The following is a 26424-nucleotide window of genomic DNA, read 5'->3' on the forward strand; positions in this document are numbered from 1 at the left end:
TGGAATAGCGGCATTTTGAACTTGACCCCGTAAGTCGGGTCCTGGAGAGGGAAGCAGGGCCAGTGCTTTGCAGACACACCAAGTTGGGCTCCTAGCGTCTGTTCCCGCAGGTAAGGGAGAGGGAAGCCAGCAGTCTGGCTTCCCGGTATCGGTCGTCGCCAGAGGGGCCGCAGCAGAGGCGGCCGGTGACCCCGCATCCCTGCAGCACAGGTGCCCGAGGGGAAGGGAACTTCCGGGGGGAGCGGGCGCGCGCCGGGCTGGCCTTGGGCACCGGGCGGGGGTGCGGGGTGCGCGGCGTGCGCGCTCCCGGGGCAGGGGAGGCGGGGGGCGGGCGTGTGTGCCCGGTCGCCGGAGGCGGGAGGGAGGGAGGGAGGGGCGGAGCCGCCGGGCTGTCTGCGCCTCTGCGCCCGCCCGGGGCCCCGCCGAGGTGCGTCCGAGAGCCGCCGCGCCGCCCGGGGCACAGCGAGCCGGACGTGCCACCTGCGGGACCGGCCGCCGCGGGGGCTCCGCTGGGAAACACGGTCTCGCCGCGGGGGAGCCCCGGAGCGCGCAGGGGCGCGCGCGCACGCAGGCACACGCGCACTCACTCATTGACACCCGCGCGCGCGCACACACATACACACACACACACACACTCCACACACACACACACGCACACACACGCTCACGCACACACCGCTCCTTCTTCACAACCGCATCTCCAAACCGGCAGAGCGAAAAGCCGCTGCGATTTCTCTGAACCCCAGCACCGCGGGGCGAAGCGGGGCCCTTGTGCACCGGGGAGAGCCAGCCCGGTGCCCGCGCCGCCTGCCGCGTCGGGGACAGAGCCCAGCAGAACGCTCTCCTCCACGTCGGGTGAGTCCGTCTCCCTCCCGGTCACCTGTTCGCGGCTGCTGGCTGCAGACTGGAGGGAGGAGGTGGGAAGCTGCTGCCGCCGGGGCGCCAGGGGCGTGGGGGTGGGGCGAGGCCGGAGTTGATTGAAATTTCAGGGGCACGCAGCGTCTTCCTCTGGCTGGAGCCAGGACTTACTCCCGGTGACTTATCCTACCCGCCCTGGAGTTGCCATCGCCTTCCTCCCCTCCCCCCAGCCCAAGGTATGCTGTGCTCCTTGGTTGCCAAGGAGACTTCCTGAAACATCAGCCTTGGGACATCTGTGGAAAGAACTGATGTCTTCCCCTGGTGCTCTTGTTTGTTTTTGATTATTATTTTTTTTAAATAAAAAAATATGCACTGAGAACCATGTGGTAATTTGGCGTTCGTTAATCTGTATTCAGGCGATGATTTCATTCAACTTTAGGAAAAGCGGTAATTGCACTATATGATATGCTTTACAGAAGATTCGTCAGATGAAATTTCTTCAACGGGTGTGTGTCTTGAATCATACATTACTCTCATTTTGGTGATCTTATAAAGAAAGCTGATTCCAGTTAAAATCCTGTCTTCCTCTCTATTTCATTGTATTCCGCGGTTCATTCAACAGGGCGTGATTATCTTAACATTGAAAAAGCAGAAGATAAATACATTTATCACATAAGGATGACCTTCTGTTGTAAATTGGCCAGAACAGGAATACATATGCGAGATTGCCTAATGTGAGGAGATAGCATCCATAACACATGTCTTTGCTAACATTTCTCTATCCACTGCATTATTATTTCAGGGCAGCTTTCTGCAGCTCTTCCATTTCGGAGATTTTTTTCCAGTCTCTTATTGATTATTTGACATATGTAGGTAGATGTAGATATAAAATGTGTGCCATGTCTTACTACTCCAGGTTCTAAGTTTTCAGAGCTCCTGTTAAAACATAGGAAGGACACACAGAGAAAGCTTTTTAGACCACGCTGTTGTTTTTCCTGATGGAGTGAGCCCGTTCCTGGAGGACTGGGTGAGACCTAAGGAGGAGGCCAGTGCTCTAATCTTAGAGGATCTTCTAATCACTGGCTGTGGGTTTTACCTTAAGGCCTCAGGTGCCTCGTGGGGGAACGTATAACACAGCATTGGAAAGGGTCGGCCATCTGGTCATTACACTTTGCACTGATTTCATACCTTCGTCACAAACAGCGATGACCTAGTAAAGATCCAGTGGCATTCAACAATTCATTTTGTTTTCCTTTAATATTTGTCCATCTTTCCTATTTTTTATGAAGTGATGTAAGTGCATATATAAAATTCTTTTTATTTGGATTTTAAACTGTGTTGTACAGAATGCAATAATGTGAGAATCAAGGAAGCCAATGTAGCTGAGGTAGGTAGAGGGGATTTATGCAGCTGAAAGGGGCCTGGGAGATGAATAACGATGACAAACACTTGACATGACAGTTCACAAAGCGCTCTCTGTATACTCCCCTTTGAATCCCCATAACAACCTTGTGAGGTCAAGGAATTATCTTCATTTTAAAGCTGAAGGGCCTGAAAACTCACAGCTTGCTGAAGGCTACAGAGCTAGCTTTTTTTTTTTTTTTTTTTTTTTTTTTTTTTTAAATCCAGGCTCTTTGCCTTTAAAACTTTCCCGTACCTGCATTGCCAGAGTGTGCAGAGCTCTGACAGGTGAGACGAAGGAGTGGTAGGAGACGCATGGGAGGCAGGGAGATGTGGATTTTGGCTTCTGGAAAGAGAAAACCACTATAAATGGGGCTGCTCCTACTGTAGCTGATTGTTGCCACAGTTCTAAACATGCTTTTTCACAGAAAACCGAAGTTTCCAGATGTTTTTTATGTGATATGTCCTTAATTTTAAAAACTGTAAGGACCACATTTTAAATGTATCTAGGCCACATGTGGCCTGTGGCCTGCCAGTTTGCAATCAATCCATAACTACTAGGTCTCCTTCATTTCTGTACTATTTTTCTCTAACAAATACATCCATCATTATAAGAGTCATTAAGAGTTTTCTGATTGCCGTAACTGGTTTGGCTCAGTGGGTAGAGTGTCGGCCTGCAGACTCAAGGGTCCCAGGTTTGATTCCGGTCAAGGGCATGTACCTTGGTTGTGGGCACATCCCCAGTAGGGATTGTGCAGGAGGCAGCTGATTGATGTTTCTAACTCTCTATCCCTCTCCCTTCCTCTCTGTAAAAAATCAATAAAAAAAATATTTTTAAAAAAGTTTTCTGATTTTGATATTAAAATCTCTAAAAATGTTCCTCATCATTTCTCCAATAAACAGGTCCAAGTTTGTTTTTGAGGGTTCCTTGGTCCTTTATATTGTATTTCAGAGAATATAAAAGAGAATGAAGTGCTCCAAAATAGGAATGTTTCAATCGGGTGAAACAAAAGCATTTGAAGTTTAAATATCTTATGTTCCTGGCTTCATTTTTGTTTTGGGCATAGGGCCAGAAAGTATAGAAAATGTTAGTTGAAGAAATAGGTGGAATAAAAAGTTGGTCCGAAAACAGAGTATCCTAGATTGTTTGGCTCAGTGGATAGAGCATCGACAGGGGGACTAAAGAGTCCCGAGTTCGATTCCAGTCAAGGGCACATGCCTGGGTTGCAGACTCCCCCCAGTAGGGGGCATGCAGGAGGCAACCAATCAATGATTCTCTCATCATTGATGTTTCTATCCCTCCCTCTCCCTTCCTCTCTGAATATATATACATTTTTTAAAAGAGTATCCTAAACCTTTCAATGAAAAATTCCTCTTAAGATTTTAGGTAGTTAAAGCCACCACAGAATACTGCAAATTCCAAAGGAACAAAAACATAAATGGGAACTCAAAGGGACATTCATTCCAGGACCCTGGCAGAGGAAAGTCTGTTTATTTCTTAAGTAATCTTGCAATGTAGTAAATACCTCTTGAGAAGCTGCCTCTTTCTCACATTCCTTCTAAAGCTGTAGAGATGTCAGGAGATTTCTCCGAGGCATATCTAGTAATCAGAAAGAAGGGAGAGGACAGAAAGAGGTTAACCAAAGAACATACATGGGTATATACATAGTCCATTGTTGTAGACAATAGTGTGTGGAAGGCCTGGGGTGGGGTGGGGCTGAGTGGAGAGGGGATGGGAGGAAATGGGTGACATCTATAATACTGTCAACAATAAATAATAAAATAAAAAAGAAATGATAAAAGTTATTTTATTTACCTTGTTTCTTGTGGATCCCAAAAGGTGTCTTTTAGAAAAGAAAAAAAAAAGAAAAGAAAAAAAAAAAAAAGAAAAGAAAAAAAAAGAAAAGAAAAAAAAAAGAAAAGAAAAAAAAAAAAAAGCCAAGCCTGGCCAGCATGGCTCAGTGGTTGAGCATTGATCTATGAACCAGGAGGTCAATGTTAGATTCCCAGTCAGGGCACATGCCCAGGTTGCAGGCTTGATCCCCAGTAGGGAGTGTGTAAGAGGTAGCTGATCAATGCTTCTATTTCATTATTGATATTTCTCTCTCCTTTACTCTCTGAAATTAATAAAAATATATATTTTTTAAAAAGGCAAGTTTCTCAATAAATTTTAAAAAGCCAAGATTTGGACAGGGACTTCTAATAGTTCTCTTACTCTAAAATCATCCTCTAAAGCAATGGTTCTCAACCTTTTTAATGCCACGACCCTTTAATACAGTTCTTCATGTTGTGGTGACCCCCAATCATAAAATTACTTTTGTTGCTATTTCATAGCTATAATTTTGCTACTGTTATGAATCATAATGTAAATATCTGTGTTTTCTAATGGTCTTAGGCGACCGTGCTAGCAGTTAACCTGTGGAACCTCTGCTGTAGAGCCTAAGACCATTGGAAGACACAGATAATTACATTACGCAGGAGCAGAAGCCACAGGCATGGAGACATGCAGATGTTAGTCAATAGCATAACAAAGTCCTGGCTGAGTGCTCTGGAGGTCACATGTCTGCCTTCAAGGATTCACAGCAAACATACACAACTGCTCCTGCGGTTTCCACTTTCCCAGTCCCTACAAACTGCCTACTCCATATTGTCTTTTCAACATCCCTATCAGTGGGCATCTTACTTCCATTTCACCGATAAAGAACCCAAAACTTTATGAAGTTAAACTGGATCAATGAAATAAAACTTTAGACCTCAGCAGCTCCTCTCCTTCACACCCACCCTTCTCTGCCGATTACCTGATGAGGTTAGAGACATGTATAGAATTGTGATCAGGAGACAGTTGTGTGTTAAATTATACAATACAGAGACAATATCCCATATAGCACAATACAGGAAAATTTTTTTTAAAAATATCCTGATTGTGGCGATCAGGTAAGTCCTGTGTAGGAGAATTAGTTCTGGACTTGGATGGCTGAGTCTGGTGACAGTAAATGATCCCGTTAGCTGTGGCAGGATGGGAAGCACTGCCAATCAGTTGGAAATGGGAGTTGAGAGGATAATGTACTAGAGGTCTGATACTGATGAGCTCAAGGGATGATCAGACTGTGAGAGGAAATACAGTCTGTAAGATGTAGTGCAGCAAGAAGATGGAACTGGAATGTGTGGGGAGAGGTGGAAAAAGACAAGTTGGTGAAGGAGGCTAAGGGGGGAGCTTGTAGACACAGAGGAACATCTGGAGAGTACAGTGCGGATTCTTCTAAAAGGCTGAAAGGAAACAGCAAAGGAGGAAACAAGCATTAGATTCTCTATACAGGGTCTGATATACAGTAAATACCCGTGAACTATTATGGCGTGCCTGTCTTCTTAACATACAACATTTGGCATGCAGTTTCCTCTTTTGATACCACTTTTCTGTGGAAAGGGAGCCTACTTATATATTTTACATGAATTCAATTGGAGTAGACAAATATTTGGGTTTTCAAAACTTGGGAAAGGGATTCTGCAAGTTATATAAAAAAAAAGAAGAATGTATCAATGTAAACATTTTCTTTTGTAGCGTCATAGACTCGAAGATTAGGGAGGCTCTTACAGAGATTTTAACATTGAATGCACTATTGATGATGTCTCATATCTGTGGGACAAGTAAGGAGAAATGTAAGCTGTGTGTTAGCTATTTGAAAATCTATACTAAAACCCAGATGAATGGACTCTGCTCTTGATCCTGATTGGGTGGACATTTTTGTTACCCTGAAATGAAATATGAAAAAAAAAAAAAAAAGTGATGAGCAGATGGAAGTGAGACTTATATTCGAGTACTAGCTCTGTGATGACTGGTTGGGAGGGCTACGTGTTAGGATGATGGCCACAAGGTAACAGGATGAAATAAAGTAGAAAACGTGTCATAGCTAGCTAGAGTCTAGCACGGAGGACATTTGGTATGACAGGGATTTGCTTTAAAGTTGGAGGGATTTTAATTCCCATCAAGCACAATGCAGTAGTCCCCCATTATCCGTGGTTCCATTTTCCATGGTTTCAGTTACAGTCGACCACAGTTCAAAAATATCAAATGGAAAATTCCATAAATAAATCATACGTTTTATATTACAGGCCATCCTGAGTAGTGTGATGAAATCTCACACTTGACCACTCCATGCCTCCTGGGACATGAATCATCCCTTTGTTCAGTTAATCCAGACTGTATATGTTACCTACGTATTGATCACTCAGTAGCCAACTCTGCTGTCAGGTTGACTGTCAAGGTATACTAGTGTTTGTGTTCAGGTAACCCTTACGTTACTTAGTATTGACCCCAAAACACAAGAGTAGTGATGCTGGCAATTTGGATATGGCAAAGAGGAGCTATAAAGTGCTTCCTTGAAGTGAAAAAGTGAGTATAGTACAATAAGATATTTTGAGAGATCACATTCACATAACTTTTACTGCAGTATATTTTTATAGTTGTTCTATTTTATTATTAGTTGTTAATCTCGCACTGTTCCTAATTTAGAAATTAAACTTTATCATAGGTGTGTATGGAACAAAAAACAAACAAACATAGTTTATCTAGGGTTTGGTCCTATCCGAGGTTTCAGGCATATACTAGGGGTCTTGGAACACATCCACTGTGGATAAAGGGGCACTACTGCATAAACCAATAATGATTTGCTCTTCACACCTTTATTGGGCAACTAATGGGAAACGTTAGAAACAACAATGTAAGGAGCCCATCTTCTTCCACGGGGCTATCTGAGGACAGCAGAGAGAGGCCTGGTTATGTCTCTTGTCGGGCAGTGCCTTCCTTCCCCTTTCTTGTCCTTATGTCAGGGGTTCATATTATTTCAGAATTTCTTCCAGGTTGGGGAGTGGAACTGGATAATTTATCCTAGAATCTTACTTTCCCTCCTATTGGAAATTAATAGATGGGATTTCTTTTGTTCACCTTTTCTCTGGTTCTGTCATTTCTCATTGGCTCCTTCATTTCCCATGCCCTTCTAGCTGAGATCTTTACCCTTTAAGACAGAGGAAGAGCCGAAACTGGTTTGGCTCTGTGGATAGAGCGTCAGCCTGCAGACTGAAGCATCCTGGGTTCGATTCTGGTCAAGGTCATGTGCCTTGGTTGCGGGCATATTCCCAGTGGGGGTTGTGCAGGAGGCAGCTGATAGATGTTTCTAACTTTCTATCCCTCTCCCTTCCTCTCTGTAAAAATCAATAAAATATGTTAAAAAAAAAAAAAAAAGACAGATGAAGCATTCAACTTTCTTCACATTTCTTTTGTCCTTGCATTGCTGCCTGTGCACAGTGTAATGCATTACTGCACTGAATTCAACTCGATTTAGACGTGTGGCACTATACATTTGGGTGAGATTTTTAAAAGAACTATGCATAAGAAATAACAGTTTTGCAAACTTTGCTTGGATTCAGGTTAATTCCGCATATGGCAAAAGCACTGGAAGCTGTAAATTTGTCTAAAATAGTTTTGCAAGATTGAAATTGCCAACCTGATAAGATGGTTTTTAAATGAAGAAGGAAAATCTTTGGCAGTTTTCATAGACGCTTGACTTTCTCCTACATGTTTATTTGAGGCATAATATATTCTGCTTCTCATGCCAGATGAGCCAGTTCCAGTTCGAAGCAGGGCTTCCCTCCGCCCTCCCACAGTACAACCGGTTTGGCACAGAGAATATCGATGGGATAAGTAGTTTGATCCTGGCTGATGGTTTCCCTGAGAACGCAGTCAATGCTAATAGAATAGACACCAAGCTCAGAGGAGGAGGCATTTTGCCATTTAAAAAAAAAAAATGACATAGGTTCTGGTACCTCATTTAAAATCATTACTTGTTATTTGTGAGTCTTAGTTATTCACGTGTATGTGCAATGTAGTTTGGCCGTCAAAGAACCTAAGCCTTGGGAGCCAGATTTGAATACTAAATTTGACACTTTTGGGCTCTGTTATTAACAGTCTAGTTACATATCCCCTCTAGGTCTCATTTTCCTGATCTGTAAAATGGGAACTCTATTACCTAGATTATAGGCTACACTGAGGTGGAATAAGATATACATAGAAAAAACATCTAGGACAGTGGTCGGCAAAGTCAACAGTACAACGATTGAAATTTCTTTTGAGAGCCAAATTTTTTAAACTTAAACTTCTTCTAACGCCACTTCTTCAAAATAGACTCGCCCAGGCCATGGTATTTTGTGGAAGAGCTACACTCAAGGGGCCAAAGAGCCGCATGTGGCTCGTGAGCCACAGTTTGCCGGCCACGGATCTAGGACAATGCCTGGCGCGTAGTAAAATCTCAGTATTTATCAATTCCTTCCCTTTGTCGCTCCCCTCCTCTCCTGACCTTCCTCAAAATGAGGGTAGAATTCACTTAAAATTTGGGCACCATATAAAATGTCTTAATCTGGCTGTCAGCCCGAGAGGGTAGCAGCTACCCTCTTCCTGCATTACCGCTTAGTGAGCAGTGGGCTGCTTGCGTGGACTCTCCTGGGGAGAGGCATGTATGGATTGGGGTTACTGGTGTCACCTCTCTGGCAAGCCACCTCCCCCTCACATTGGCGGCTCCTGTAGCCCCAGCCTGGCCCAGGGAAAAGGAGGGAGGGCCCATTGCTTCCTGTCCAGGCAGCTCACCGGGGCTCTATTGTTGGGTCTCTTCAGGGGTCCCCAGCTGTGTAAAGCCCAGAGGTGCCCCTTGTGTCCCCTGTGGGTTGACAAAAGCAGCACCAAGCAGTCACAGACCTCCTAGCGTTTCTGTGAGATCAAGTTCTAGTTGTCTACATCTTTCTAGACAATTACAGGCTTCTCTTTATGCTGAATGACGATTTTATGAAAAGGTCAAAAGCCCACCATGCTCAACAGAAAAATTCAAGTCAGATAGGATTAAAACCTTCCCAAGGGGAATACGTTCTTAGTTAAATCTATTTTTTTTTCTTTCTTTGTACCACTGTCTGTCCTCTCCTGCACCCCTGCCAAGCAACTCCTTACTCTCATAAGTGGCAGAGTAATTTTGCTGCTTTTTTTTGATACCGTTTGGTTCTCTGATGACCAAGGAATGCAGATGAGATTATAGTGTTTTGACTTTTTTCAAGGTCACCCTCTCAGCTCCTGGGCTTGGGGTAACCTAGACAGCAGTGGGTACTACTAGCAAACCACCGTGCTGGTGACTTTTGTAGTAGTGATAACAAGGAATGGTTACAGGAAGGTAGTCTGAGCAGTACATTTTAGGAACCCGTATACCAAGCTAAGTTCTGTTTTATGTAATTCATCACATAAATTATAAAGCACATCCTTCCAGAAAATACTGCTTCTTGTGTGCTGTGGCATGTAGGTGTTTATGTCTATATGTATGTATGTATGCAGGCATGGATATGTGTAAGTATTCGTTTCTATGTTTCTTTAAATGTGTTGCAATTTAATAATTCAGATGCACTAGTTTTAATAGTTAATGAGTAACGTTAGTTTAGATACCTAAAATAAGAAAGGCTTAGGAAATTGATAATGCTAAATTTGTGATCCTTTGTCAAAATCAGAATATCCTTTAACCTCTATGAATCCAGAAGAGAATACAGTAAAAAATTTTTAAAGATTCAGTATGTAGTGGATATTAATCATAGTTAGGTGTGCATATGTGCATACTCAGACAAAAACTATGGCAGCCAAGATGGCAGCAGTGCCAGATCTTGTTTCCACGTCCAATTTGCAGGCCAGCAGTCACAAAATCATATGCCCACTTTAAATATGAGCATATTTTCAACCACTTCTTACATGACAGCTACGGTTATTGTTTAAGAAATTTAGGTTCATAATCGAGGTAGGTATCTGAATAGAAGAGATTTATTTTGATAGAGTCTGTTTGCTTCCTCATCTAATCCGTTTGACATTTCCTGAAAGGAGATGTTTTTTTAAAACCCTGCTGTTGTGATAGGCAGCAGTGTCCTGTAGATAAAATCCAATAACCTTTCTCTGTGAAGATTCACTACTCTCTCCCAGATGATGACCTTGAGCTGATATGGCTGATTGGTGTTTTGAGAATTCAGGGCCTAAAGAAATATGGAATGGAAGTTTTGGTTTTTTCTTCTGTGAAAACATTAGTAACCTACAATCAGATTTAATTTGGGCACAGTTTATCTTCTTTAGCTTCGGTCACAGAGCAATTTATCATTTCTTAAAGGTCTTCCTAATTGATCAAATGTCATTTGAGAAACTCATGCACAGCCTTAAGGCCTTTATACACAGCATTTCACTTGCCATTTTACTGGAATTCTAATTTGTGTATCTCAGTGTCATCTGTGGGTTTTATGATAAGCTTCCCTTCTCTGACCTTGTAATCTTTCACAAAGTTAACGGTTTTTTATTTCTGCATTGTATGTTGTTCTATCAATATAGAAGCCTGCAGTTAATTTATTGTATCATGGTATTTTGTTAATTGCTATCAAATGGAGCACTAATATATTTGATGTATATCAACGAGTTTGGAGATATGGCTGCAATTCTTTGGTGAGCATATTCTCTCCTTGTGGCCGAGTGTTTGGTGAGCATAGACTAGGGACAGAAGTTAGTTACATGGTTTAAGTATGTAGTAGCGCCAGCCCTACACATTGTCTTTTAAAATTAGGACTTTCTTTACCCCTGGGCCTAATGAGGCATGAAATTCCCAGACCTTCTACATATGTGTTAATTACTGCATTTTCCTCTTTGGTCACAGTCTTCTTGGGGTTCTTCCACTTCCTGTAGATTGACCTGTTCTTGGGAAATGATTGTTTCCAAATTTTCTTTGCTCATGTGCAAACTTGCAATGCTTCAATCAGCAGCCATTGGTATTCTGTTCATTTCTTTGATGAGGAGACAGAGGCAAGGGTGTAAGAGGACTTGCTGCATGCCAACATTAAGTGAGCCTGCTGAAGGGGTTGGGCCAACTGTTGACCAAGTTATTTAGGAAACCCAGGTCTCACTGACTTAAGAACTTTTTTAAGATCAGGTGCCTCTCTTTTTCTTATCTGGAGCCTCGTGGTTGACTTCCTATGGGAACATATTGAGAGTTTCAGGAAAGGCTTTTTCTATGTGGTAGCACAATACTCTATAGTACCTCAGCCAGGAAAGAGGATTATCTCACAGGAGCCAGCCACTTCTCCCGGGCCAGCTCCCAGCTTCCTAAGACCAGTGCCAGAGTTGATAAGGCCTTTTCTTAAGGCTGCTCACACCTATGGTTGCGCTAGTCACAGCAGAACTCTCATTGGTAGTATTCTGTGGGGTGAAGTGAGACTGGGCAGGGCATAGTGAGGTGGGTTGGGAAAGCAAGAGTCCTATTTCTTTCTTGGGTTTCTAGCTCTGCCCGTGGCCGGGGTGGTGGTGGCTTGATTTCAGAACTCTGTGCTTAATTAAGTCTTCTCGATTGGGATTACATTAAGGATCACGAGAACAAAATAAGACATAATTTTAAAGTGCTCTGTTTATATTAAGAGTATTCTGTTACTGCTTTTGATTGGCAAGCCTGCAGCCTTGCCTTAGAAATTCATGTTTTACCACTCTTCTACAAAGAAGTCCAGCCCAGCTGTTCGCAACCAGGCTGACCCTCGGAATGCCCTGGAGTTGTTTTTAAAATACAGATTCCCAAAACCTCTATGATCATTATGTTGGAATCGGCATTGGTGCCAAGCCTCTGCGCGCTGAAAAACCTTCCCAAAGCGTTTCTGATGCAGGTCTAATTTGGGAGCCGTGGGTCCGAGTGCAGTGACCTGCTCACATTCTTGCTTCTTTTTCCTCCCTCCCAAGTACAGCTGTGCCACCTGGAACTAGGCCTCTCAGCTTTCTTGTCATTTACATTTAACAAAAGATAACAAGTCAATTCAGTTCTGAGCTCACGCAGCTCTCCGGATGCTCGGTGGACATTTGAACATTGTAGGCAATTCTTTACTAACCAGGCTCCCTGTGTGGATAGAAGCTGTGATGTGCGATTAACATCATCATGCCGAGACAGAAGTTAGGATTTTCCACTCAAATTTTTGCACAACAATCAGGTGGCTTGTGTTAGAGAGCTTCTTTATAAATGTCTTCATCAAAGTAGATTGAATTGTGTGCATTTTTGCCTAAGATAAAATCAGATGCTTTTTATTTTATTCCTTTTTTTTAGATTTAGAGCATTGATGGTGACTATATGGCATTATGTAAGCCAACTGAAGAATGCTATTTCTACTGTGGATGAAATGTTATGAGTCATTGATTAACAGGTCAGTAGTGAATTGCCGCAGAATACTATAGATCTTTGTGGCAGGATTTTGGGAACAGAGAAGGTATGGTTTTAGTTGTCATTTTTCTTTATTTTTGGGAGGGTTCAGAATGTGCTTTGCAGGTTTTTAATAGACTTCTCTGTCCTTAGAGATTGGCTGAAACAGAGTGTGACTGTGTGTGTGTCCCCGAGGGGAATTTTATGACCTTTTTTTTCCCAGTAGTAAATTATTTTTATTTTATTTATTATAAATATGTTTTTATTGATTTTTAGAGAGAAAGGGAGAAGGAGAGACAGAAATATCGATGAGAGAGAAACATCATCAATTGGCTGCCTCCTGCATATCCCCCTATTGGGCATGGAGCCCACAACCCAGGCATGTGCCCTGACCAGGAATAGAACCAATGTCCCCTTGGTTCATGGGTCGACACTCAACCATTGAGCCACACCAGCTGGCAATGATCTTAACTATCATGATCTTAAAGCATCAAAACACTTGAATACCAGGCATTTTGAAGAGATATACAAATGTTAAACACCAATATCTAGATAAGGAGAAAAATAACCCTTGCCTATTCGACTGCTTGTGAAATTATAAATGAATTTTTGATGTGTATGAAAATAATCAGTTATGCATGGTGAGGATATTGCCTAATTATAAATTTAAGAGAAGTCACTTTGAGGTATATGTGTGAGAGAGCAGATACCATACTTATATTTATTCATCCCTGATAATTTAATCCTTATTATGACTGTTGTGGTAGTTCCTCTGATAATGTGTTAGGTACAAGCCAGCTTGATTTCTTTTTTATTTTTATTTTATTTTATTGATTTTTCACAGAGAGGAAGGGAGAGGGATAGAGAGTTAGAAACATCGATGAGAGAAAAACATCGATCAGCTGCCTCCTGCACACTCCCCACTGGGGATGTGCCCGCAACCAAGGTACATGCCCTTGACTGGAATCGAACCCAAAACTCTTCAGTCTGCAGGCCAATGCTCTATCCACTGAGCCAAACCAGTTCTGGCCAGGTTGATTTCTTGAAAGAAAGGTTCGGCTCTTCCAGAACCTTTCTTTATTTTAATATTTAGGAATATTTTTGAGTTAAAGAAAAAGTCTTTTGATTTAAAGAATAACTGTTTCAGAACTGGAATTGTTTTATTGATTTACCTTTTCCTCCCTAGGAAATCAGGTGAAATGCTGTGTTGCTAAATTCAAGTTAGGGTGTACTCTCCTGCCTTTTATGTCAAGGACAGGAGAGAGACAAATAGAGACAGGGAGAGAAAGAGAAGAAGGGTGAAGATAACTATAAAATTAGATAAGCTGGTTTTGAGGCTGCAGCATCAATTAGGTGGTTAGCACTGGGCCAGTCTGCCAAAATCATCTCTTTGGCCATCTGTGCCAAATTATAGGAAGTAATGGCCTTGGGCACAGCTGCTGAGTTTAATGTGTATTTCTAACTGGCGTATTAATGATAATGTTCACACAGAGAAGTCCGGTGGCCCAGTGTGCAGAACAAATAGAGAACCCAATTCATGCATGTACATTTAGAAGCGGAAGAAAGAAAATCTGTATTTTTACATTGGCAAATGAGACTTAGGTGTTATTTAAATCTCCAGGTAGAAATTTAACCTTTTCTACCTTCGTTTCAGTATAGTAGCTTTCTCCTAAGGAATAATGATTCATACGAAAGATTGACCCTGAATTTTGACATTTCTTTTTTTAAAATAAGTTTTTATTGATTTTCTTTTTAAAAAACATTTTTATTGACTTCAGGGAGGAAAGGAGAGGGAGAGAGAAATAGAAACATCAATAATGAGAGAGAATCATTGCTCAGCTGCCTCCTTCATGCTCCACACTGAGGATGGAGCCCGCAGCCTCGGCATGTGCTCTGACCTGGAATTGAACCCGTGACCTCCTGGTTCATAGGTCAAGTTAGACTTTATTGGTTTTCTTTAAAGAGAGAAAAAGGAAGAGGGATAGAAACATTGATGACAGGGAAACATAATTGGTTGGCTGCCTCCTGCATGTCCCCTACTGAGGAGTGAGCCCACAACCCAGGCATTACCCAGACAAAGAATCGAACCCGTGACCTCTTGGTTCCTGGGTTGATGCTCAGCTGCTGAGCCACTCTGGCTGGGTGTATTTTGTCACTTCTTTGAAATGCTTCACACGCTGACATTTCTCTCTGACATTGATATTTTTATAGGAGTTGGATTTCATTAATGTATCCCAACCTCCATTGATTGGATCGTTTCCTAGCTCAGCTGGCCCTTTAAGGGGAATCGCTTGGGGATGAGTGACTGCCATTCGGGGTCACTGTGCTTTTCATTGGTTAACTTGGACCGGGAGCGGGACCTTTCCAGCAGGTTAAGTCTAATGTCATAGAAGGATCACTAAGAAGTTACAAGATTATCTGCTGTTGCGTAGCCCCAAAGATAAAAGAAGGCCAAGAATCGGAATTTTAAAAGAAACATTTCTACACTTTCAGGGCCAATTCATTTCTAATGAATGTATTGGGAGGAAACCTACCTTACAGTGAAGTTGATCGTTAAAAGAAAGTTACTAAAATTTTGTGCAGGGATTTGGGCATATGTAATATAGCCGAGTGGCAAGTCCCCAACACGTCCTTTTCAAGTTTTCCTTCTCCAAACCTGCCTTGTCCATAGCTTCTGTCTGTAGGTTTCTTTTCTCTCACAGCTCACATCCAAGCAGTCAGGAAATTGTGTACTTTCCAAGTATTCTCAGAACCTGACCCTTCTCCCCACCTCTTGCGGACACGATGGTCCCCATCAGCATCATCTCTTGTTTAAATTAATGCCACAGATCCCCTGTCTCTTTTACCTCCCATTAGGTTCTTCTCAATACAGCAGCCAGAGGGATCCTTTTAAAACACGAGTTAAGTCATCTGACACTTTTGCTCAAAACTGCAGTAGCTGCCACCCCAAATCAATACTCTGGCACCATCCATCCTCTCTCATCCCCTGACCTCACTTTCTATCCGTTCCTTGTCCACTCCTGCCCTGGTCTCACTGGCTTTTCTGCTTAGAGTCTGTGCCCTCAGCTCCTGGTTCCCTGGGCCTGGATGCCCCTCCTCTTGCCTGTCCCTCACCTCCTTCAGGCCTTTGCTTAAATGCCACCTTCTCACTGAGGCCCACTGTGATTATTACCTTATTTAAAACAGAAATCTACCTGCCACCACCACCACTTCCCTCCCAGTTCACCGTACCTGTCTTACTGTTTTACACAGCTCCTAGCACTTTTTACTGGGGGATATGGATATATCATAAACATAACCCACTGTATTGGATTTTTAGCACATGTATATAGAGTTTCACAGCTCTCACCACAATCCACTTTTAGAATATTTCCCTCATCCTCTAAAACTTACTTGTGCCCGGTTTCAGTTATTCTCCACTCTATCGTAGGTAGCCTCTGCTCAGCCTCTGGACCAATAAACTTGCCTTTTCTAGACGTTTGGATATTGGCCTCCTCTGACTTCAGACCACCAGTGTTTAACAGAGCTCAGCAAATGTGTGTTAAATTGTATGCAAATATGTTCATTTGCATACAATTAAAACAGGTCCATGTTTCATAGGCATCTGAGCTTATTTGAAGATAACTGGAGTGTTATCTCAGTATTCAGCCACCGGGGCCTCTCAGTCTCCCTCCCAAAATCTTCCCTGTGCGCCTCCCCGCTTCCCATCTCCTGGCTGCTCTCTGATGCAGGTGCTCAGCGCTACAGATTCTTTGCTAGTCTCTGAGCCACTTCCTTTCCCTTCCTGTAAACTGCTGTCAGAGTAATAATCGTTAGAAACTTGATTTCTATAATTGCACTCTCCTGTCTAAAAACTGCCAGTGATTTCTTTAAGACCTTTATGGGTTAATTATTATCAACAAGCACTTTTCCACTTGCCTTCTAATTCTGCTCAGTGCCAACCAGCTCTCTTTCCCAGGCTCTGTAAATATGAATTTGGGAAATATTGATTTCCATACAACCTCTAGTGTTATGTATGTCTGACTCCTAAGCCTCTTTGTCAAGCAATGTGCCATTTATTAAAACAAAAACAAAACCCTTAAAGCCTCCAGGAATTGGCTATGTAAAGAAACCCAACAATTTACCTGTATTATATTTTCCCAAATTGGGTGTTCTCAACACAACACATTTCCGAATGTGCTTCATACCAAGGATTTTTGTTTGCTTCTTATCAGGGGTTTCTCTGGCCACCAGTGGATGAAGGAAAGCTATGGGAATAATCCCATCGTGGAAACAAAACAACACACGTCTGGCCAAGGCCCTCCAGCGTCAGGACCAGACCTCAGCTCTGTTGGGTTCACTGTTGTTCCCTGCCTGAGGTCCTGGGCAGGCAGGGCGCCCCCCAGTGGAGGTCTTTTCTTCTGGAATCCAGCCTCTCCTGTGCTTGGCCAGTGCTACCAATGCCACATCCACCTTTCTCCATGCTGTGCACCGCTTGGGGCTGCTCAGGTCCTCCCTGATGACCAGGGATGTTAAAGCTGCCTCTGGGCTCCCCTGTGTACCAGCCACTTTCCTCCCCCATCGCCCGTGGGCTTTGGCTGCTTGTAGCTGCCTATCTTCCTTTGTGCACCAGCCACAGTGGGGCCTGCACACGTGGAACTGGCTTTGAAGACAGGCAGCCCTAAGGCTGAGTCCCAGTTCTTTTCATTTACTAGTTGTTTTGTCTAGGGAAACATATCTCTCTCTTTGAACCTAAGTATCCTCATTTGTGCTCTGGGGACAGTGATACCGTATAATTATACGCTTTGCCGTATAATCATGTGGATCAAGTCCAATAATGTACATAAGTGTCCTTGTCCCGCCCAAAGTAGGCACTCAGTAACTTTTTGCTGTTGAGATTGTTAGGCCGAAGCAGGAGAGCCCTGGGAAATAATGGTCGCTCCCCTATCGCTGGGGGAGAGCAAGCCTTTCTTCCCAGTTTCATCTCCCCCTGGAGGTGGTGGTGATAAGAATGTGGACAGTGCCATTCTGACCGCCACCCGGGTTTTCCAGGACTCGGCCCCAAGTGCTGATGAACAGCGGTGAGTCATGCACCACACCAGGTCTGCTTGTGTGACCTCCCCGCTAGCTCACTTCAGGATGAAAGCCACGAAGTATTCTCTGTTGTTATTCTTCTTAAATATGCTGTCAGGTGTTTTTGCTTAAAAAGCACCGCCAGTTTTGTCGTGACAGCTATTCTGTTCTGTAAAGAATGCATACTTGTCACACAGTTACTGGGCGTCCGTTAAATGGCAGGCGCTGGCCAGGTGCTGATGAGCCAGGGGTGAAGGAGACAGACCAGACCTTTGTCGTCTTGGAGCTGACACTGTCGTAGATGTGACAGGCATTCTTCAGATGATCTCACAAGTGAGGGTAAATGCCCCTAGAAATAAATGCTAGGATGAGGAGGTTTGTGATATTAGGTCTTGACCTGCTCTGGGAAAGAGGGTAGAGTGGCATGAAATCTTCCCCGAGAAAGTGGCATTGGGGTTTGAAGGATGTGACAAGTCAATGCAGTGAAGGTTAGAGGACAAAAAAATGCTTGCAGTAAAGGGGAAAATGGTGTGCACTGCTGTCACCTCACAAGGAAGGGTGCAGAGAGCCCGGCAGAGTGTGGGGGAGGGTGCTGGAGGGTGGGTGGGGCAGGACCACACCTGGGCCTGTAAAGATACTGGTCTTTTTCCTAAGAACAGTGGGAAGCCATTGAGGAGGGGTTTTGATCAGAGAGTGACAGGACCTGGAAGGCTAACAGTGGCTCTGGTTAGAGGAGAGTACTCCTCAGTATAGGAAGACACTGAGTCCATCGCTCCGGTTCTGGTCAGAGATGAAGCTAGCAGCTTGGCTTAGAGAAATGGGGAGAGAGGAAGAGAGAAGACTATTGAAGGAAGGTTTAAGAGGTAAATTTTTCAAATCTTGGTGATGGATTGGGTACTGAGGGTGAGGGAAAGAGACACCTAGAGACTCCTACATCTGTGTGGGTGGTGGCGCCATTCCAAACAGCTGTGTGGGTGAAGGTGCCATTTGCATGGGTGGTGGTACTAATCTATATAACTGCTTGGTGGTGACACTCTGTGAGACTGTGTATATGTTGGTACTTTTCACAAAGAAATGAATTCTGGAAGAGTTTGGGGATGGGGAGGGATGGGTGAAGGCAATTACCAGTGTAGTGATGGCAATATTAAATTGGAACTGTTTTTACAATGTTTAAATGAGGATGCCAAATAAGAGGTTATTGTATGATTGGACATCGTAGAAGAATGGACCTATGATACAATTTTAATATTTTTTCCATCACTATTTATACCCCTATATCCTCTTCTACCTTCCCCAAATCTCTCCCCACAGTCACCAACCACACTGTTGTCCCTGTTCATGAGTTCTTTCTATTTTTTCCCCTTTTTGTGCAATCTCTCCAAGCACACTCTCCTCCCCAGAGCTGTGAGCCTGCTCTCTATCTATGGCTCTGTGATACAATTTTTTATTTGGGTTGGAGTTGCCTAGGGATAGAGTAGGTCATTAAAATGAAACTCAAGGAGCACTTAATGATAGATAGAGAAGGAGGAGCACATAGGAGTAAACTAAATATGTGACCAATGAGGAAGGAGGAAAACCAGAGTAGATGGAGTCACAGAAGCCAAGGAAATAGTATGATTCAGGAAGGAGAGACCGTGTGTCGATGTTCAGTGCAGCCAGTATCCAGGTCAAGCACTGGCAATGACAAGTGGACTTAGTGAGCGTCCAGCTAAGGTATGCGTGCGTCGCCTGGAGACCAGAGGCACTCGGCAACCCAGCCCTTTTCACTTTGCCATGTTACTTCCAGAACCGTGCCATGCCCTCCTTGAGCAACCTCAAGAAGGCAGAACTTCCAGCTGGTAGAATAGGGTTAGAGAAACAGGGGGAGGAGCTTTTAATTTTCTTGCGTGCCAGAGTCTGCAGTAAGATTTTACCTACTCTCATTTATTCAGTTATAGGTGCTCCTGTCCTGAACACACTCCCAGAACAGCAGAGGGCAGATATAACTGTAAGATTTATACAACTGTCACCTGGGCCTAATGGAAGCATCCCTAACACAGGCATACATTGTTGGAATTTAAAGAAGGGAAAGCTTAGTAGATGAGGTGGAATGCACAATCACAAATAGAAAGACATGAAATGCACAACCAGAGATTGAGCTTACCTCAAGGTTAGAAGCCTGGGGGAAATGCAAGATACTTAACACTTTAGGATTTAGACTGCCACGCATAGCTCATTAGTCTTTCTTAGGTGTCATTTCTTCCTTTGTACTTTTGCAAACAAATTTTTCAAGTCATTTTCAAAGACTTGCTTACCAGGGTGAAATTTCAAAAAATAAAGTTATCTGAAAATGCTTTTCAAGGTACAGCTTATAAAATGCACATGTTCCAATAGCAAACTAAATTTTACTGAAGGAGCCAAAAAATCAGTACTTTGCGGGGAGGGAGGAGCCTGTTGGTATCCCCATTAAGAATTACTATACTTTCCCAAACCAGTTTGGTTCAGTGGATAGAGTGTTGGCCTGCGGACTGAAAGGTCCCGGGTTCGATTCCGGTCAAGGGCATGTACCTTGGTTGTGGGCACATCCCCAGTAAGAGGTGTGCAAGAGGCAGCTGATCGATGATTCTTTCTCATCGATGTTTCTAACTTCCTATCCCTCTCTCTTCTTCTCTGTAAAAAATCAATAAAATAAAAAATAAAAATAATTAACCATACTTAATTTGCTTTAATTCCTTAAATTAGTTTTCTGAATGACTTAGGCACATTTTCATCAAATGAAGCTCTGGGAAACACTGATTTTATTTTTTTATATTTTTATTGATTTCAGAGAGGAAGGGAGAGGGTTAGAGAGATAGAAACATCAATGATGAAAAAGAACATCAATGGGCTGCCTCCTGCACGCCTCCTACTGGGGGTTTAGCCCACACCTGGGCTTGTGCCCTGATTGGAAATCAAACTGGTTCGTAGGTCGATGCTCAACCACTGAGCCATGTTGGCCGGGTGAAACATTGATTTTTATTAAGCAGCAAAGGGTTACTATCAGGTGATAATCGTCATAAAAAATTTCAGGTGAAGACTGGGTGTTGTAGCCAATATAGTATAATCAGTGGAGGCCCCTTTAAAGACACCCCCTGAGAATGTGAACCCAGGAAAGTACGTTCTCAGTCCTCCTTTCTGGAGCCTCTGGGGGACGAGCATCACTAGGATGGAACCACTTCGCTGCTCTTTCTCTTTTACCCTTTATCATTTTACCCTACCTGACAACGAGAAGACCCTAAGGAATATTTGCAGCATCTTTTTCTACTGATCGCAGTTTTCCTGTGTTGTGTGTGTGGGGAGGGGATGAGGGGCGAGGGGAGTAAGGGGTGTCACACACATTTTTGATAATTTAATAAATGGTGTGCATCCTTTTCCCTGTGCTTATAGATTCAGAGGAAGAGTGGGACATAATGGCAGGGGCTGTGGGCACACTAGAAGTCTTTTCAGGGGTCCCAGGTTAGGCAACAGGCCTTGAAGGAGCTTCCTGAGCCACATGTTATATCCCAGCCTTCTCCTGTGTCACAGCTGCTGGTGGCTGCACAGTTGCTGTGGGAGGTCGGGCTCTGCACTGTTTGCAGCCTGAGGTCAGCTAGCCCCACCTATCCTGGTCAGCCCAACCTGGCACTGCTTCTGGCATAGACGCTGTCCTCCTCACTTCCTCCGGCTTGTGCCTGATCCCCTGGCTCGCCTCCTCACTTCTCTCTATTAGTCCAAAACCTGTGCACCAGCATCGAGCTCAGTACCCTTTCCCTCCATGAAAATTCCTGATTAGCCCTACCATATGATATTTTTCCTTCCCTTAGAAGTCTTTACTCTACCACTCGGTTTGCTATATAGCTAATGTAGTAGTCTCTCCGTAACTAGAAAGCATAGAAATGGTAGAAATTATGTCCTAAAGTGTTGGCACTGGAAAGGACATTAATACTGAGATCCTCAATCTTTTATTCCACCGCAACAAGTCAGTAGCAGTGACTTCCTGCAGCTGTGTGCATATGTGTGCATGTGTGTGCCCATTAAGATCAGCATCATTTTAAAATCTCAAGGAGGGAGGCAAACAGTGGGGAAAAACCTTGTCCTAGGTGATTCTGATGCCACCACCTCCATCATTAATTCCTTGTTGTCCCCATTTTGCAGAGAACCACTCACTAATGTGGAATGGCTTCGGAGCTAGTCTGAGTAATATGGAGGCACCTTGTTTCACCTCTCTCTGGTCTGCATGCTGTGGTTAAAAATTAAGCACAATGCCAGAGATTTAGAAGAGACAATAGGCCAAAGGGAGAAAAGAGGCACCAAATGGATTGCCAATGGGCCCCTCTATACACATACATAACACACTCCTAGCCCCCCCACACACACACATACACACACACACACATGCACACATTTACGCATGCACACTCATGTACATTCTCATTCCCCCATCCTGGGGTAGGGACTATGATGGGTCCAGTAACCTTCTCAAAACAGATGGGGTTTACAGAAATGCGGATTCCATATCCCTCCAGAAACAGTTCTTCAAGGGCTGGGTCTCTTGGAGTTGTTCACACAGGATCCATACAGTCGTGTGATTTTTACTTCTATTTCAAAGGAGGAGAAAAACGTTATATTCCTCTGCCAAGGAGCTTTCTCCCCTGCACACAGGCTGACACCTGCTTACCTGTTTGTGCTGCCTCCCAATGCTGGAGTTCACCTAGGCTGCAAAGAACTTTACAAAAACTCTAGTGATTTACTAGTAGTTGGATCCCTTACTTTCTGCCTGAGAAAGCAGACATCCGGAGAAGTGACCTGGCTTAGACGGGGCAACTGGCAGAGCTGGACTGTCACGCAGGTCTCCCAAAGCCTGGCCTTCATTGGGCCGGGCCTCTTTGGATTCATGGCCCCAGTGCTGTCTTACACAGTACACGTTTCGTAAGCCTTTGCTTCTTTTTACAATTAAGTACTTTGAGCTTCCTGCTGTTTTTTCCCTTGCCATATGCACAGACACTTACTCACCCCAGCCATCTGGAGAAGGGAAAAGGCATATCTGTCAGAGAAATGAGTATGCAAATGCATTCTTTTTATAATTACTCAAAAAAGAAGGTTGCTGAAGGTATGATTTATTTAGCCAGTTCTTCAGATCTAGATTGAAAAGCCATTCTGATGTTCGCAAAATATTTTATTTTGTATGCAGCTCTCAGGACATCTCTTCATTCGCAGTCTGTGGTCTCCACTGTCGGCATGTGTCTCTGCTTATTGTAGCTCCGTGAAAGCTAGTGTAACGCCAGCATTAATTTGACCCCCGGCTGTATTCTTTCCCTGTCGGTTCCTGTCCTCCAGGCTCGTGGTTATATCAAAGATGGGAGCAGCTGGAATCAGATGCCTGTGATTATTAAGACGGTAATTACTTATCATGCCAACACCAACAATATTAAGTAGAACTTAAATAATTGAAAATGTTACCTAAGGGGCAAGCATAGATCAAGGAGTCAGAATAAAGGGCATGATCAAGAATCGTCCAGGCAATAGTAAAATGTCTTCATTCTTGTTTTATTCAGGTAATCTGGCTAAAAATGCTCTGTGGAGATAATAAATTTCCTCAATTTTAACCAGCAGACTTTTATAACTTCTTTATAAAGTAGAATTATGTAAAAAAAAAAAAAGTATCTGGAGCAATACTCTTTTGCTGGAACAAGTCAGTTTTCTCAGAGATCTGAGGTTATTAGGAGAGAAATGCCCCATCTGCCATCATAGCAGAATGAGTTTGATGAAGCTCTATACTTACTATGTTTCCCCAAAAATAAGACATCCTCTGAAAATAAGACCTAGCGCATGGAAAGATAAGACATCCCCTGAAAATAAGACCTAGCGCAACTTTGGGAGAAAAAATTAATATAAGACACTGTCTTATTTTTTGGGGAAACAGGGTATATTGCACCTCATAGTTTAGAAAGTATTTTCAAACTTATTCCATTTAGCCTCACCAAAAGTATTGCAGAGGAGATAGTTTTTACCTCCAACTGATGGAGGAGTAAATGTTGGCTGAGAAAGGCTAAGTGATTTGCCCAAGTTACACAAATAATAAGTTGTGAGGTTGGGTTAGCATGTAAGATTTGTTCGTGATTTCATAACACATTCCAAACCTGCAAGGTGGTAGGAAACTATAATATACTCTTGCTACGTTTCTTATATTTTCCCAAAAATGAAGGCATTTTCTTTGGTGGGATCTTCTGGATCCACTCTTCATCAGAAGAGCAAATAGTCACAGGAAAGAAAGATTTAATAGACAGTTTTCTTCATTGGAATAATGCTTATCTTTGCTCTGAAATTTTTAATTCTAAGAAGACAACACCCATGGATAACTTTTCCACCTTTGGCTATGACTTCTGCCCTTTATTTGGTAGTTCTAATATTTCTGTACTGAATTTGTAGATCTTATTATGAACCACGCTAAACATTTTTATTTTTATTTGAAAAGCAAACATTTCCTTGATAAATTTGATGTTGCTTCCCGTACTTCATTTTTATTTGCTGCTGTTTTTAATTGTCACCCCCTCATCCCAGCACATTGCTGTGCCAACTCGCTGTGCTAGTTGTGGGCAGTGTGTGGCTGGGCTAACTCCAACACTCTCCAGTGTTCACCAGCATGCCACATAACCCATGACTATGCTTTCCTTCCAAAGAGCTGGAAGCCCATATCCAACTCCCTTAGGCCAGAAATCCCAGCATGTTTCCTAAGATTGGGGCATGTCTGAAGAACTTGGGGATATGCTCTTCTGGAGATCACAGACCTTGTAGAGAGAAGAAAGCTTACAAGCTTAGTTTTAGTCCAGATGGTTTGTGTCAAAGATAAAACTTGATTCCAAACACAGCACAGTGTTTTCCACCCAGATTGTCCCCTAGCCCAAGTCCACCTGCACTCAAAGCCCAAGTTCTAGAAAGAGGAGGATTCTTTAAAAGAGCAAGAAAGATTTTAAAAAAGGTATTGTTTGACTGAACCTCCTCTGTCATCTTGAGTGGCATTGGTGAATGGGACAGCGCTGGTGCTTAGATGACATCCTTAGCATTGCCACCAAAACGGGAGAGGCTCTGCCACTGCCTCTGCACTCGCCAGCCATGAGCCCAGCTGTGGAAGCACATTGACTACCAGGGGCAGCTCCTGGGTTGAGCATCTACCCCCTGGTGGTCAGTGCGTGACATAGCAACTGGTTGTTCTGCTGTTTGGTTGATTTGGATATTAGCCTTAAAAAAAAACCAAAACACATATTTTTTATTGAGTTTTTACAGAGAGGAAAAGAGAGGGATAGAAAGCTAGAAATATCGATGAGAGAGAAACATCGATCAGCTGCCTCTTGCACACCCCATGCTGGGGATGTGCCCACAACCAAGGTGCATGCCCTTGACTTAAATCAAACCTGGGACCTTTCAGTCTGCAGGCCGACACTATATCCACTGAGCCAAACTGGTTTCAGCATGGATATTAGCCTTTTATTATAAAGGATAGTATCTATTTTCAGTTCCTGGTAATACAATTATTATTATTTACATGAACCCTTCACCCAGAGCTCGTTTACCTTGCGGGACTTTGTCATAACACTTAGCCCCTCCTGGTGCACTACAAAATTTACTTATTTGCCCTGTTAATTGTTATCTGTCTTCTCATATAGAAAGTAAGCTCAAAGGGGTAGGCATATTTAGTCTTTTCTGCTCATCAATATATCCCAAGAACCTAAAAGAATTTCTGTAGTGGTTGGGCGTGCAGCAAATATTTGTTGAGTATTAAGTCAAGAATATGTCATTTCACTGTCTACTCAAAAAATAAAACAGGTACAATAATTCCATTTATTGTACCTGTTTTATTTTTTGAGGAATAGATAGCGAGGAATAGGGTCCTGGAGAATTCTTTTATGATATTGATCACTGGGTAGATTTGAGTATGGGGGAGGGCATGGTAGTGGCAGGCAACTTCTGAATTTGTGATTTTCAACTCACTTTTTTGCCCTTCCTAGGCTTTTAGCTCAGAAGTAGATTCCAATCTGCTCCCACAGACCTGACAGTATAATGAGATAATCATTCTTATGTCTTCCTTTCTTTCCCTTTCTGATTCCTCCAGATTATTTCATATTTTATTTATTTAAAAAAATAAGTTTAACTTAAATGAGAAGTGGCTGACAAAGGAGAAAGAAATGGCCATAAAATGAGTCATGAACAATAAATAGAAGAGTGCCTACTCTTAGGTTCTAGGTATTCACAGAGTAGGAACGTGTTTCATTCTAATTGTTTTTGACAATCATTGTAAAATGCAAATCTTGATTAGTCACTTGATATGATGCATTTGTGAATAAAACAAAACCAATTGTTTAGGAGCATCAATACGATTCCTTTCTTTATACTATCAATAGAACCAGAAAGAAATCTCTTTTAAGATTCTCATTGAAAAGGATGATGAGGTAGTGAATGTAATGAGCAATGTCTTACAGGCATCTTTATGGAGTTATCACGTCACCTTCTCTGGGACTTTCATTTACCTAACACCTCAGTATATAAAGATATGGTAATTAGGAATTGCAGACAGGAGGTAGGGAAGGGTTGAAGTCTGTAGACTTTTTTTAGTCTAGCATAATAATGATGACAGCTAACACTTTTGTAGATTTTATGTTCTTAACACCAGCCTTAGTTCTCTGCTTATGCTGACTCATGAAACCCTTATAACTATGTTGTGAGGTGGGTGGTGTTATCAACACCATTTTATAGGATAAGGATGCTGAGGCACAGAGGTGTTAAATAATTGCCCAAGGTCATGTTGCTAGTGGGCTGCTGGTGTTACCAGACAGTTTGACTACAATGCTTGCTCTCTTATCCTCCTCCTTAATGCCTTTCTGGAGCCCAA

General features: G+C 42.9%; 1 protein-coding gene across 10 annotated transcripts in view; it reads left to right on the plus strand.

Annotated features, from left to right (window-relative positions):
- The first annotated feature begins 447 nt into the window (after positions 1 to 447).
- Positions 448 to 26424, plus strand: part of KLHL32 (kelch like family member 32) — a 172651-nt gene continuing 146674 nt past the window's right edge. For 6 of the 10 annotated variants that reach the window (XM_084889263.1, XM_084889268.1, XM_084889269.1 and 3 more), the window contains exon 1: positions 12395 to 12492. In XM_084889263.1, the coding sequence (XP_084745389.1) occupies positions 12446 to 12492 (47 nt within the window). In that variant the 5' untranslated portion in view covers positions 12395 to 12445. Of the gene's footprint in view, positions 856 to 12394; positions 12493 to 26424 lie in introns of those variants that run through there. The other 4 variants (XM_084889267.1, XM_084889272.1, XM_084889270.1 and 1 more) reach the window with 1 other exon arrangement.

This window comes from Pipistrellus hanaki (genome assembly GCF_964339955.1).
Source record: "Pipistrellus hanaki genome assembly, chromosome: 7".
Lineage (NCBI taxonomy): Eukaryota > Metazoa > Chordata > Mammalia > Chiroptera > Vespertilionidae > Pipistrellus > Pipistrellus hanaki.